General features: G+C 39.4%; 1 protein-coding gene across 1 annotated transcript in view; it reads right to left on the bottom strand.

Annotated features, from left to right (window-relative positions):
• ANTXR1 (ANTXR cell adhesion molecule 1) overlaps positions 1–15,576 on the bottom strand; it is a 117,966-nt gene that overhangs the window by 85,266 nt on the left and 17,124 nt on the right. Inside the window, exons 6-10 of the mRNA XM_032204035.1 lie at positions 14,961–15,040; positions 14,155–14,223; positions 11,796–11,876; positions 4,549–4,609; positions 1,005–1,103 (exon numbers count right to left, since the gene is read on the bottom strand). Coding sequence (XP_032059926.1) covers positions 1,005–1,103; positions 4,549–4,609; positions 11,796–11,876; positions 14,155–14,223; positions 14,961–15,040 — 390 coding nt within the window. The remainder of the gene's footprint in view (positions 1–1,004; positions 1,104–4,548; positions 4,610–11,795; positions 11,877–14,154; positions 14,224–14,960; positions 15,041–15,576) is intronic.

Below are 15,576 nucleotides of genomic sequence, written 5' to 3'. Positions count from 1 at the left end.
CTCAGGGGCTAATATGGATATCACATTTGTCAGAAAAAAAGCAACTCACGGGAGTTGGGCTATATTTTTCTTCTGCTTGGTAAACTCTGCAGAGGAAACTGTTATTCCAAGCTTCGTCCAGAGAAACACAGCATTACTTTAGCCATTGTACCAACACAGCTTCCAATAAGAGTGTTTATCTGAACTGCATGAACAGGCCTACTAAGTACCACCAAAATACATAAAAGGAGAGAAACAAAAATGACCTTGCTACACGCTTAGTCCAGCAAGACATGCACTACACAGACAAGTATCTTTTCTTCTATATTTAGTCCTCTCCACTGCTCACATGTGTATTCACTTACTAGCTATCCAAGTTGCAACACAGGATACCAACAGTAGTTTTCCTCTAAAAAAAAAAAATATTCTCTTTGCAATGAACATGTTACTCATATGGACCAGATGATTATGCTTTTACCAGAGCCTGAGGATGAATGCTGGATTTCAGAGAAGTCATAATCTTCCCTAGAATTTCACTGCTTGACAGGATCCATTTAAACTTACTTGCATCCTTTTTTTCTCACTTGTGCCTTACACATGCACAAACTGGGGCCAGTTTTACAAACCATTCATCACTGGCTGTAAAATACAAAGGTGCAGCTCTCTCCATCCTCACCAACTACAGTAAAAGCTTATGCAGTAAAAATACTAGATAAGCTTTAATTTGGGTTCACAGCATATATTTTTTTATTGTCATTTTTTACATTCATGGCAGCTCTGACCAGTACATGCCATTACTTTCCTCTTGGATACAAGCTTAACTATACCTACCTGTCTCATAACCCTTCATGGAGCCACGTGCTGAGGCTGGCTTTCCCTCAACTTCATACCCTTCTGCAAATTTAATAGCTCCTCATCCTATAATTATTGCCTTCACAGTCAAAGTATTTGAAGATCCTAAATGTTTTCCAGGCAAATGCCTGCTAGTACAGTCAGGAAAAAAAAAAAAAATCAGAACAGCTTACTGAGAGTAACTGTGTCATTGATCCTGAAACTGCAGAGTACTCTGTCGACGTTACGGGCATGTCGAAATCCATTTCCCCTCACGACAACCTGAAATGATTCTGTAGCAAAAGAAACAGCATATTATTGATCCACAGGGAAGCAAAGAATAGTCATTCAGACAAGGCACATATGTCAAGAGATTTTCCTTAAGATTTCTCTAAATTAAACTAAAATTTGCAGCTTAAACAATTTGAAATTTATAACTTTTTTAGAATGGAATTTTCATTCTTCCTATCCCATTTTATTTTGATTTTTTGGAAATGGGAAATAAAATACAACAGAAGCATTTTAACTGACCTTCTATGAAAGCATTAAGACAAATTGGCTTTTCCCCTCCTATGGCTGCCATTTTAAATAGCAGTCAGTCAGTCATCTACTGCTGAACACTGAATTGAGGTCCTTTTTGGAACAAGCAGGGCTGAACGATGAAATCATATCCTCTCAAGTCTTTCAGATGACTCTCCGCAGTCCCTTCTTATTCCAGCTACTTGAACCTAGTATTGGGAAAGGTTTATGAGCTTCTTGCAGCCACCAGCATTAAGACTGCCTTGCAAGGAGAGCACTACCTTCACACACAGATTTTGAATCAGGGCCATCGTCCCAGAAAGTTCAGGCAGCAGACACAGGGGCTCATGCTCTACAGCTCCCGGTGGTGAAGGAACCAGCCCCCGCAATTCCTGTTGCTATCTAGGAGAGACATTCAGATAATCCCCACTGATGTTTCTTTTGGTGAATGTGGATTGTGCACAAAATGTTTCCAGTCCCAGACGATGCAGGAGTAATCATATTGCATCAGAAATACCACCACAGTTTTAAAATTCCCAGGAGCAACAAGGAACTGGAATTTTCAACAGTCAAATTTTTCTCCTTGCACTTTACAGTCTCCATCTTCCTCCATCTCCCTTAAGGACTCACACACAGTACTTGTCAAAAAAAAAAAAAAAGAAGCAGATTTGCTCTGGAATCTGGGCTCTCTTCCAGGTCCCACTCATTTACAGCCAAGTTGCAAATCATCCCATCACATCTAGCCAGGGAAGCTGCCTCATAGGCCCATTATGTGCTGTCCAAGAGCATTTGGACAGAACAGAGGAGAAGAGCTGTGTTCTGGAGTGCAGGGGCTGATGAATACTTAGAGAAATCACAGAAATCTCAACTGTGGGGGAAGAAGAGTTCAAGTACAGTCAAAGAACAGTGTATCAGTGATGTCAGATTAACCATAGTGATCCCTGCTTGGGACTGAAGTGATCAGATCCAGTATGCACCCTGCATTTCTATGTAATGCAAAACCAAGCCATTGGGAAGATGGCATTTCAGACTGAAGTATTGTGGCTAAAAGCTCATTACTCAGAAGTGTCTGGCACCAGTCTGCAGTGCAAGAGGTGCCTTGGGTAACAGAGTCCTTGTTCGAAACCAAGTGAACTTGGGGTATCAGAGCGAAACCTGCCAAATTTATCTCCAAAAGACATCAATGCAACTAACTCTCATTCTGTAACACTATCATTAGACTCAAAATCCTAACTGGTAGAATCATCTTCAGTTTGAAAGCAACAGAGTATTTGCCCAAACTCAGAGATTAGACCTTCAGTTGAAGCTGGGACAACCTTATTGCTTTCTCCAACTACCTGAAAGAAAGTTGTGGGGAGCTGGGAGTCAGCCTCTTCTTGCAGATAACTAGTGAGTAGAGGAAATGACTAACTAGGAGTAACTAGGAGTAGAGGGAATGACCTCAAGTTGCTCCAGGGGAGGTTTAGGTTGGAAATGAGGAGACATTTCTTTTTAGAAAGAGCAGTCAGGCATTGGAACAGGTTGACCAGGGGTGTTCAAGGAAAAAGAAACCTTTTGCTTAAGGACATGGTTTAGTGGGTGACATTAGTCATAGGGTGATGGTTGGACCAGACAATCTTGAAGGTCTTTTCCAACCTTAATGATTCTATGTTTCTATGATTTAAGTAACTGTTTGCGTTTTTCAAGGTTAACACTACTTCTCGTGTAAATCACTGGCCAAATTCCAACATGGACGGTTTATATAAATCCTCTCCACATTTCCTCGCATCTGGCTTTGCTGGATGCAGCTTTGCCTTATACCTAAATTCTCACTAAGACACAATGCATGGGAGTGATAAGATGTATAAATAACTAGCAAGCATATTAGAAAGTGTTAAGTATAAATCATGGTTGTAAATCATCTTCTGGCTTATGACGTTACATAAACGTCATTTTTATCACTTGCTTAAGCATGACAAATCCTCTATAAATGTGTAAAGTGAATCCTAGTTTTCAAACAATTTCCTTCCTTTCCCAATCATTTATGAAACATCACTGTACTATATCATTGTCACTACAATGATCATCTACCATTCTCAGGTAGACGAAAACCTGTTTTAGAACTATTTAAATGGCCAGCCAAAATCAAAAATAGATAACTAAGAATTATAATTCTAAGAACTATAATTCATGTCAGTTGTGCCATCCTGGCTTCAAAACATAACTATTATAGTGACATGCATGGAATGCAAAACTGACCTCAATAGCTATTGGGCATTTAGCCTGGTACCTGGCATCCATTAGGAAAATTTGATGCCTCTCTAAGTTTAGGAATACAGACAGATAGTTGCTGCAGGAATGGGAAATGCAGGAAGGGTGATTAAAGCAGCTGCTATGCAACTGAAAACAAAGAAGAAATGACGATTGGCTTTCTTATTTGGAGTACCAAGTCAAGAATATGAGATGCGGAATTTGTCAGGGACTCATCTTTCTCTGCAAACTCCAGCTCTGCTTAATCAACTGCTATATGTTCAACAATCAGTTAGGAAACACTTCATAAAAATCAAATATTTCACAGAAATCTAAAGGAAGAATCTAAAATGATTCACAAGCTTTCTTCCAAAAAGGATGAGTTCTGCTGAACACAGAAATACTTGCCAGGACTTTAAAGCCACCACATACATAGTGCAATCATACTAGATCAAGCACACAAAGGGGTAGTGTGATTCACACAAGTCATCTGAACAATATTTAAATTCTAGTCCTCAGTCACTGTATCAGTCCTAAAGGCTTAAGATATGCTTAAAGATACCTTTAAATCAAAGTTTGCTCATTTGAGATTTTGCTAGTTTCTTAGGAAGCACTTCCCTCAGTCCTCTAAGGTGAGAATGTGCAGAATTCTAAACCTAATCAGAGTCTTTTCTGATTTTATTCTGTAATTTTGCAGCTTATCAACTTCAAGTTTGGCACAGTCTGAGTAAGACAGGCTGCTCTGACTGAAAGATCATTTAGGCAAAATGTCAAATTCAAGCCTTTTCTGTATGAAAACGTCATTTTATACCACCTGGTAGAAATGGGGAAAACGCAAACTACTGTAAGATAAAAAAGAATTTCACAAAAAAAAAAAAAAAAAAAGTGAAAGATTTAGCTTCAGTTAATTAGAGCTCCTGCACTCTCTAGCAATTAGATAGAGAGAGATTTTAGGCAAAATAAACATCTAGAACCTCTATTTATACTTACCTCCTGCACATATACTGGAAGGCTCTGCAGCCAGAATTTCAATACATGATTTCTTCAAAATCTAAAAAACAGAAAATAAATGTCATGAATTATCCAAGAATTGTTTCTCTAGAGGCACACAAATATGAAAGCTTGAGCACTTGTTCTCATCTAAATGCTTAACTCAACATTGAAAATTGCATTTATGTCACAGCTATATCATCTTAGCTTTCCACTGTAATTCAGCCATACTGCCATACATCATTGCTCTTCCACCACAAGGTATTGCTATTTAGGAAGGCAACTGATTCCCACACTCCAATATCTCAGCACAATCTTGCCTGGGTAAGTGGTACAGGGTACACAGACTAATTCTCCATAACAACTAAGATGCACTCTGAAGGGCTCGTGAGGCAGTGACATTGCTGTCACTTTGGAGTCACACCTTCCTCCCCAAAATTATTTTGGGGCCCAAAACTCCAAATTTTATATGAAGATATCCTAGGAATGCCTATTCTTGAGTCTCAGCAAGGGGTTTCAAACTTCTTACGTTTCTAACCCAATCTATGAGAGCATACCTGAGAAGGTCCTAAAAGTCACACTATGATTTCACATGAAGATGTAGGGCAATTGTTCTAGACTTAAAGCAGGCTTGTTTCCACTTAGATTAAGTTGGCAAGAAATTTAAATTAAGCAGGATTTCTTTGTAAGGGCTGGCACTGCCTTAAACCATGTTACATGTAGGCAGTAATTTACACAAATGCTTCAGCATCAGGCTTGGCAGACTACTTGCAAGTCAAGAGGACCACACTAGATTTGGATACAATTTATTCCCATAGTACATTAGAATTGCTCAAGCTGTTATTTGCAAATATTAGCCTTCCTCTGCTCTGAAGACTAACTCAAATTCTTTACTGCACGCAGTCAGCAAACTTGTGACAGCATCTGTAAGCCCCTGTGAAAACAGCAGCAGTGAAAAAGAGGAGTGGGTGTTCAGGATTGGGCTGAGCAGTTCTTACACGAGGCAATTCTGCTCAAAATTTAGGTCAGCTCTAAGAGGCAAGTAAATGTCAGCCAAGCATCACGACTCAAATCCAATATGAAAATTATTTTCCCAACTTTAAATTGAAACATCTGTGAGGAAAGAAAAGCAACCAATACAATGGATTCTGAAAGAGATAATGTTTTGTTTGTTTGTTTGTTTGTTTTTTGTTTTGTTTTTCTCTGCAATCATGGCTCTCTGACTTTTGTCTAATTGCAAAAGGTACACATAGAGCCATTATTTTTTAAAAAACTTTTAAACAAAAGTTTGATTTACTCAGAAGCAGGGCTGGTGGAGACTAAAAGGATATAAAGGGACTGAGGGAACCATAACCATCCGAGCCACTGGCAGCCAGGCAAGTGAGGAGAAAGATTTGCAGGAACAAGATTGTACAGGAACTGTTAAAAGGAAGAAAGAGAGAAAGTCAACAGCTGAGAGCTGAGCTGAAAAGCATTAGAAGAATTTAAGAGTTAGGAAAATACACAGTGAAAACAAAACAAAACAAAACAAAACAAAACAAACAAACAAAAGTGGACTGTAAGAACACTCTTCCAAAGTATCTGCAGCTTGCTATCTTTTCATGTTGTGTCATTCCTGTGCTACCCACCCCTTACTCATTCCAGGTTCTGCTGCTCTGAATATACAACATTTTTTTCCCACAGTGACTGGCATGTCTAATGAATATAACTAAGACTTGACATTTTTCCAAGTATTTTTTCCTCTCCACTGAAAAAATGTCTCATAAAATAATACACTCTTTTTCACATTTTCCACGTTCTCCTTTACTTTCTGTTCCCTTCACCCTCAGCATGCCCAAACCAAAATGTTTAATGCATATTTCTTCTCTTCATCAACAAAGTGAAAGAGGAAGGAAACAAATGAGTTGGAGAACAAAAGTGTGAAAAATAGAATAAATATTTTCATTTTAAAAATTAAGTAAAACCACAAAAATTTGAGTTTGAAATTCATGACTTCTGTTCAGTTATTTGCAAACAAACCCACAGTAAATGAAATCAGATTGGCGGATGAAATATCAGATGTCTTATGCAGAGCTCCTTTCCAGTTTGATCCAACTCATAAATATGTCTATAAAGCTCACTATAATGACTTTGTTTTTTCTTGTTTGTTTTTGTTTGTTTGTTTTTTAGTGTTAATTAGAATATTTACTTTGATTTAGAATAAAAAAATTCCAATGTTCCAAGTGCCTTAACTTAAATTGAAATTCAGGCAGCAGTTAACTATTGCAAAAGAATTTCTTTATGTCTCTTCCTTATTATTAAAATACATTGAAAAGGACTACAACTTATTTACAGTGGCAGATTCCACCTGATTTTCTGTTCTCTTGCTTCCCGAGGACTGCACAGCCTCAAGTAGACTGTAGGTGTGTTCATTCACTGCGCTGGCTCCCCAGGAAAGCAAAGTGACATGCAATAGTGGTGATGTAATCTCCCAGCTGAGTGCCTGTAAACAATTCCAACTGACTCCACATTCTCATTTCTGTATAGAGAACTACAGCACTGCTCCATGGCCTCAAGGCAGCTTGCCTTGAGATCAGTGAAGAAAAGTATCTGAAGCACTTGCTTGCTCTTTCTGAGGAGGCATCCCATTGTCTTTGGCAGCACATGATTAATGGCCAAGATCAGCTTCCCAAATCAGTCTCCTGTTGTACTACTCTAAGGGACTCCAATTATGCTCCAGCTTTACACATGCTCCTGGGAGGATCTCTTGCTAGTAATTGCTGACATGTCAAACAAAAAATGCAACGCATCCTTGCGGATGTGTGAAATGGTTTTATTTTTCAGAGTTGTCTATCAGCACGGAACTGAATTTAGCATTATCTATGACTAATTTAGCTTTCTGCCAGGCAATGTTTTGAAGGCCAAGAAACAGGAGAGGTCCTGCAAGTCACCTGGGCCCTTGTAGAAATAAAGAGAAGAAAGGGAGTGAAACTCTGCAACTGCTGGTACCTTTTGTTGGCATGCACAAGCATGCAGCCTGACTACTTCACCACAGCAGCTGCATAATACTTATAATTTTTTTCCACTGAATTTGGGAATTCTCATTAGCAAGCAGGATGCTGAAGTTTAATGGAAGGTTTCTGCCTTCTCAGTGTTAGTGTGAATGACCTATAGTCTAAGGCTAGGTATTCATTATCAAGTTCTGTTGGATTAACAATCCACAATAACAAACTCTGTTGCCAATTACAAAAGAGCAATTTATTTGTGAAGTGTTTCCTGCCCAACAATATCTGCATGAACTAAAAAAAATAAATACATTTAAGTCATTTTTTAAAAAAAGATGAATTTGAGGGAAGCAAGAAAAAGTAAAAGTGTAATTACAACCACTGAAAGTAACAACAAACACCATTCAGATGAGACTGGGGTTCACAATCCTCTTTAGATGGGCAATCTAGCTACCTAAGCCAAGAGGTTTGTTTTCCTGACTTTCTCTTTGGCCCATGTAGAAACCTTGGCTCTAAAGGAAGACAGATTCAGAACATCCATGTGAAGCTCCTGCTCTGAACTGCCCACTGTTTGAACAGCTAGCTCAGGATGAGTACATAAATCACCATGTTTCTCATACTTGGTCTATCATGCATTCACACTGAATTCTCAAAAAAGTTCCACACTACACATATCCAGGACTGCTGTTTGTCCCAGAAGACATTTCTGTAATAGAATTATTTGAAGATAATGTATTTCCAAGCTAAAATTCCTTGCTTGAAGGCAAATCTACTCAGATATAAGACTTGAAAAATACTGGAGGTAGGAGGACACCACTGGGAGATGGTATACAGGAGATTAAACGTAAAGGAATTAATAATTTGCGCCATTTTTAAGGAAAGGATGCAATACAAAACAATACAAACTACTTAATACTATATCATTCTTCATACATTTTAACTGCTTCATGAAGGACCCTGCAGCTTTCTCAGTGAATCTTATCTAAGGGTCCTGGGATTATGTCTCTAATTGAGATATGCTCTGTGGTAGGGCCACTGTTTAACACATGGCAAGGATCAGGGAGTATTCTTGCTCCAAGCCACTGCTTTTTCAGTCCATTTGGGTTAAAGGCTAGAAAGAAAGCAATGACTGGATCCTGTCCTGACTCTCATGTTGCTTCATACTTCACTGCCTCCAGCACTCCTATCAAAGAAATGGAGCAGTAGAGGAACTTGAGTTTCATGTTTTCCTTGTAATACTTGCTCTGTTTGCTTTCAATTAACAAGTTATGATCCATAGAAGTTTTTCATTAAAAAAAAAAAAAAATTACTCAAGTTCCTTCAACTATTTTTTCTAAAATTACAGCAATCAGGTGTCCAAATCTCACAGTTCTTTCAATATGAAAATGGTCTCCTGTGAAGACCATTTGAGGTCTGTATCTAGTGGAGTCCTTCAAGAGTCAGTTGTATTCAATATATTCATCAGCCTGAATGAGGGAACAGGGTGCACTGTCAGCAAGTTTGCTGATGACACTAAACTGGGAGGAGTGGCTGACATGCCAGAAGGTTGTGCTGCCATCCAGCAAGACCAAGATAGGCTGGAGAGTTGGGAGGGGAGAAATTTAATGAAATATAACGAGGACAACTGTAGAGTCCTGCATCTGGGCAAGAACAACTCCAGGACCAGGATAAGCTGGGGACTGCCCTGCTGGAGAGCAGTGAAGGGGAGAGGTGCCTGGGGGTCCTGGTGGACAGCAGGATAACCATGAGCCAGTACTATGCCCTCGTGGCCAAGAAAGCCAATGGCATCCTGGGGTGTATCAGAAGGGGTGTGAACCTCGAGAGAGGTTCTCCTCCCCCTCTACTATGCCCTGGTGAGACCACATCTAGAATACTGCATCCAGTTCTGGGCCACTCAGTTCAAGAAGGACAGGGAACTGCTTGAGAAAGTCCAGCACAGAACCACGAGGATGATTAAGGGAGTGGAGCATCTCCCTTATGAAGAAAGGCTGAGGGAGCTGAGGGAGCTGTGTCTCTTCAGCTTGGAGGAGACTGAGGGGTGACCTTACTAATGTTTATAAATCTGTAAAGAGTGGGTGTCAGAAGGATGAAGCCAGGCTCTTCTCAGTGACATCTAATGATAAGACAAGGGGCAATGGATGCAAACTGGAACACAGGAGGTTCATCTTAAATAAGAGAAGAAACTTCATGGTGAGGGTGACAGAATTCTGGAACAGGCTGCCCAGGGGGCTTGTGAAGTCTTCTCTGGAGACATTCAAGGCCTGCCTGGATGTGTTCCTGTGTGACCTGATATAGGTATTCCTGCTCTGGCAGGAAGATTGGACTAGATGATCTTTCAAGGTCCCTTGCAATCCCTAACATTCTGTGATTCTGTGAAGACAAATGCTTTGTGTGCATCAAGAAAGGTGCTTTGCATGGACAAAGAAGGACTGAGATTGCTTGTTTTCTGGCAAGAACAAGGATCTACAGATTCTTTACTTTTCCACAGAATAATTAATTTCCTTCTTGCCATTCCATTCACACACCTTTCTACACAGCCTATTGCAATCCCAGGAGTTGGACTTTATGATCCTTGTGGGTCCCTTCCGACCCAGGATATTCTATATTCTACAATCACTCCAGTGTAAAGCACTATCTGCTTTATAGGATATGTGTTGGAATTCAGACTCTCTGGAAGGGATGAGAGAAAGCATGATCCCCATATGACAGTGCTACCATGCTTTCAGAAAGAGATCAGGTCACAGACTCACTACTGTGCAATTACTGCTTATGACCCTCCCTTTCAGGGCTGATAAATCTTACCAGTCAGCTGAAGTGGTTCTTGATTAAGTTCCTAGAGGCTGAAGTCTTCCTATTCTCTTAAACACAACTGGAAAGGGAGTCAGGACTGCTTCTGGAATTCATTAAAAACAGCTGCAAAGGGAATGCAGGGCTGGGAAGCAAACTCGTGTATTTTGTTGCTTTCTTAAATAACATGCAACACCTGATTGTCCAAGAGAATTGAGGCAGTAGTCCCACACTTGGACAGTGCCAAGGAAACCAATACACAAGGGATTCCTTCAACATGCATGAGCACTAGGGAAAATTGTGCCTATGCTGAGGGAATAGTTTTTTTGCATCGTACTACGTGATCAGAATGTGCTGTAAACACAGAAATATGGGACACTCCCCCTGATGAACTTAGCCTCCCTAGCCTCAAGCAGAAAGTTGTACATTTCATCTGTGTTTTATCAACTAAAAAAGTCTATACCAAAATGAACAAAACACATGTCCCTAAAAGGAATTCCCATCCTTCTTTGTAGCCATAGTAAGCAGTCTAGTTACGAGCAAAGGAAAAGAAAAATACTGAAAGTCGTCTGAAAAAACACTGTTTTCTAATGATTGTTTGGTACTTTTTACACTTAGAATAAAAATGGCATATACATCTGCTCATATATTCCTCTTCATGCTCTGTTAAAGGAGGCCCTGGTCCTAAGTGAGACAGGAATATGCCACTCAAAGTTTTAGATCTAGAAACAGAGATGCCTTACGAAGATCTACTATTTGCCAGTAGAGATCACAGAACTATTTGCATGACATGTACACAAAACACAGGACAGTGATCAATCCACGCTGCCTCTCCACTTGGCCGGTGAACAGCTAGCTTATCCCAGCCATTCAGAAATGCACCAGCTCTTATACAGTGCACCCAGCCCCTAAAGGAAATGCCAGCAGTTGATCAATATGAATTGAGGAACATAGGTCTGGAGGAAAAAAAAAAATGACATCAGGAGGCCATATATGGAAAGCAGAGTTTTCAGGGTTTTGGCACACGTAACAGGATCTCTTCCATCATTCTAATCAGGTCAGCAGAGCAGCACATCCATCAGGACAGAAAGGATGCTAATCAACCAGGAAGATGGAGATCAAAAAGTGCTCTAATGCCTCATATGGAGTGTGCTCTAACATGTCTCTGCTTACCCACACTGGGGCAGCCATTTTATAAATTGTCAAGAAGTACCTAGTAAAACAAACTAGGTATGTTACATCAAGAAGCAAGACATATAAAGATAAAAATGGGCTCAAAGCTTCCTGTATTTTGACCTGTTTATAAACTCAATCTTGACGTAGCAATATTAGTACAAATAAAGGTTTATTTAGACCAAATGTTTAAGTGATGTATTAGCAGTCAGTGGGTCCTTGTGAAAACAGGAAATTAAACCTTCAACTGTGCAGGTTAACACAAACAGGCATGCATGCAAATACACGCTTAAAAATACTTACAGAATCTATGATTCCCTGAAGGGCTTCAAAACCATCATTCACTGGAAAGACATGATCTTTGCTGTCGGCAATTCTAGCCAGCTGACAGAATGGTAAAAGTAAATAAAACAGTAATGAAAAGATAAATTAGCCAGTAGGCAGAAAAACTACAGTTCTTCAGAATCACTTACTTGCAAATTCTCTAAGTACTCTTTCTTTATGGATTGCTAATGCTTTACAGTTTGTCAAGTGTTGAAAAGTTCACCCTGACTGATTTTAGGAAGCTCATTACCAACTTCCTAAAATCAGAAGGAATCAGAAAAATCTTCCTTAACTTTAAAAACAAGACAGAACACAGCTTTCACCAATGTTCAGAGTCTGTGACTCTTTAGTACAAAAAACTTGCCTCCTACATGACTATTAAGCACCCAGCACAGTAACTCTCCAGCCAAAATAGCACAGCACCAACATGAGAGGCAACAAAGCTGATGCAGCAAAGCACTTCAGCACATACAACATTTAAATCAAGGAACTAATCAAAATGATCCAGTGTTTTTTCCCATAGAGAAAACTAATGCAAGTTACGCACCTCCTGGAGGTACAGGCTTGATTCACCCTTCCTGTCAGGACAGAGATAAAACCATTTGTACTAGGCTCAACCATTAGGGAACAGAGAAGAAAGCAGGGAACTAACAGGAGATATTGTCCAAGTGGAGGAAAAGGTAGCAGAAGGGCAAGGAAGAGGGACATTCATGAGCAGGTGGTGGGAAGAAAGAGAAGGAGAACTGGGATACCACCTGTAAAGAGATGCATGCAGGTTCACTTGTCAATAGTGTGAGAAGGGTTAAGGCAAAATTACAAGCCCAATTCAGAAATAATGAGCTCTCCACACATTTGCTGGAGCATAATCAAGTTTTACTGCTGCAAGGCTGTTTGTTATAGTAATTCTCTCCCATGGCAGAGGTAGCATCACCCAGCAGGCCTCTTTGGCGTTTCCTGTAGCATTGCAAATTGGAGGCAGCAGACTAGCCACACATTCCTCTCTAAACCCCAGTGGCTCCACCTTTCCCACTCATGTCACTCAAAACTTCAATTTCTCAAGCAAAATACCCAACTGCCAACCTCATGGTTTGAGTACATGAAGAAATATTCCAGGCAGCCTTCCCCTGCCTACTCCACGTACAGCATTAAAGCTGCTTACTGCTTGATGGCACAAGATACAGTAGTTTCTCTTAACCAGGATGTTTACGGCTCCTGGAACTGATTTCCCATAGTCTACCTCCAAGTGCCTTCTGGAACATCAGACATGATCATCTAATTCCTGTTAATTTCTTCAGCATGTAAATGACTTCAAGGATCAGCTGTCTCTGAGATCTGCCACCTTAGATCTAGTCTTTGCTATTTTTATTCTCTCCCTGCTTTTCTTATGACTTGTTTTTCTTATGATGGGCAACACTAGCATCTGGTTTTGATTCAAGGGAGACGGCTCTAAACTATCCCATGAGATTTCCTTTTGAGAACAGAGGGTTTAAGCTTGGAGACTCACCAAGAAGCACCAGATTAAAAATCCTTCAGTCTCAAAATGAAATCAGCAATAGCAAGCAGTTTCCCACTATCCACAGTGCAACAACAGGTGCCCTGCTTTTCCTAAGGTGTCTGATGCACTGGGGCAGCTACCTGGAAAGGACCATATTCAGCAATTGTGGACTCTGCTGTAGAATTTCAAGGAAGACTGAGCTCCCATTCAAATGGTGTTTTGCAAATTGTTTTGTTTCCTAATCCAAACAAATAATCAGAGTTTGAAGCTTTGTAAAAAGAGCTCTATTCAACAAGTTTTTCAGCATTCCATTTGTGAGCTGAACAAGATTTTCACTTATGTTGGAAAATGATAACGTCAGTGTTATGCTTGGTGTGAAACATTATTCATGGATATACTAAAATTCATGATAGATCTAGAAGACATTCTGTCATTAATGGGAAGAAACAGCAAAACATTAGCGTCACTAATGAAGTTGATTTTTTCCATAGAACTGAGACATTGCCACAGAACACTTCAGTTTCTCATGTTTTTATTTCTCATAACTACACTGTAAAAACCAAAATCCCCACAACCTTCTGTCTACAGCTTAAGCCATGCTGATTTGATATTCATGTGTCTCTTCCCTGCTTTCCCCCAACAATTGGCAAGAGTTGCTGTGGCATACAGGGAGATAAAGATGTAAGGGGCTTAAAAGCAACACACAGAGCAAGGAACTTCAGATAGTCACTTTAGACTGTCAAACAGTCAACAGAAAGAGAAAAGAGATTCATGAGTGTGTGCCTGTGTTCAACATGTACCTTTGCCAAATACCCCAGTAAACACACTGAGTCCCTTTTTTACCTGGGTCTCGTTGAAGTCTTTCACACCAACACAGTATACTGTTGCTCCCAGGTCTCGTGATCGATTAGCCTGGAATAAGGAAAGGTAGGATGACATGAACAAGAAGGAATGCAGATTTCTAAAAGGTCTTAATAAATATTATAGGCTTTATCGATAAAATGAGCAATTGCCACAGACAGATGTTATCTGCTACTAGAGTACTATTTGCTTGGTAAAACAAAATCCAACATTTGGTATTCTGTGTTTCTTTTTAAACCTAATTATCTATTTGTTCCTTATCAAGCCAAAAAATATATAACACTTCTGACCTCTCAAGTAGTATGTTCACCTCTAAAAACAAATACATTTTTCTTGTGTATTTTTGATTTCAGAAAGAAACATTATTAGTGGAAATTTTGTATTTGATCATCTGAAAGGTTTTTTGATGCTACAGAAAATAACAAGACGTTATAGAAAATGAACAATATTCATCCGTTTTCTTTGGTCTATACTTTTTGTGAAGAAAAGAAGTCTAAGTGAGAAGATTCAGCGATCTTTCAAAGCATTTTAGTAAATTTCAGCTGTGAATTATTTCTACCTCCAATGTCATTTTAACTGGAAGTTTTTAAAAACCCTTTCTTCCTATGAACAGTGCCAGTTTTAATGAGTCAGATGCATTGCTACTGTTACTGTTTATCTCTAACATTCACGTCTGAAGAAGGTGAAAGTGGTTTTGTCACTAGAAGAAATATCTCCCCTGTCTTTTGCCTTAGAAGTGTAAAACCAGATATTTTGCTGTTCCCTCGCTAAAAATGTGCAAGACTTACCTCCCTCTCAGAATAAAAAAATAGGTCTTCATGGAGTTCTCCATCTGTCAATGCAATGATGACACTTGCAGTTCTGTAACCTAAACACAAAAATTTCTTTAGTCCCATGTTTTGAGTCGCATTTGTTAAATAATCATAGAAAACATCCTGCTAATGAGCTGTTAGCACACCTAAAGGACTAGAAATGGTTACCATCAATCCCATATCCTTACTCACTTCAGCCAACTAATTTTCAGAAAGCGTGAACTTCTGCTCACTTTTTCCACTTGGGCATCTGCCTACACCACCAGTTTTATACCATACTCTTTTGACAATGCTTTTTAATTGAAAGCATCTCATACCTATTTCAATATTTCAGACCAGTAGATTTAACTGGAGCCATCAAGAAAAAGTATTCAAAGTGTCCCTAGTTATTCCTAGTTTTATTAATGCTGTCAATTCAAGAAATCCAGAGAGTTTCAGCTTGTGATGAAAAGCTGAATTGGGTTTTAAATAGATTTGGTAGGAAAATGACCTATATTCTTCAGTCTTTCTATGTAACATGTTTCAGCAACATGTTTAAACGTTGCAGTCTGCCCCATGAATTGATTATAATTTGGGTTTTACATGTTTATGT

Source organism: Aythya fuligula, chromosome 27 (genome assembly GCF_009819795.1).
Source record: "Aythya fuligula isolate bAytFul2 chromosome 27, bAytFul2.pri, whole genome shotgun sequence".
Taxonomy (NCBI): domain Eukaryota; kingdom Metazoa; phylum Chordata; class Aves; order Anseriformes; family Anatidae; genus Aythya; species Aythya fuligula.
This window is presented reverse-complemented; position numbering and strand designations above follow the sequence as displayed.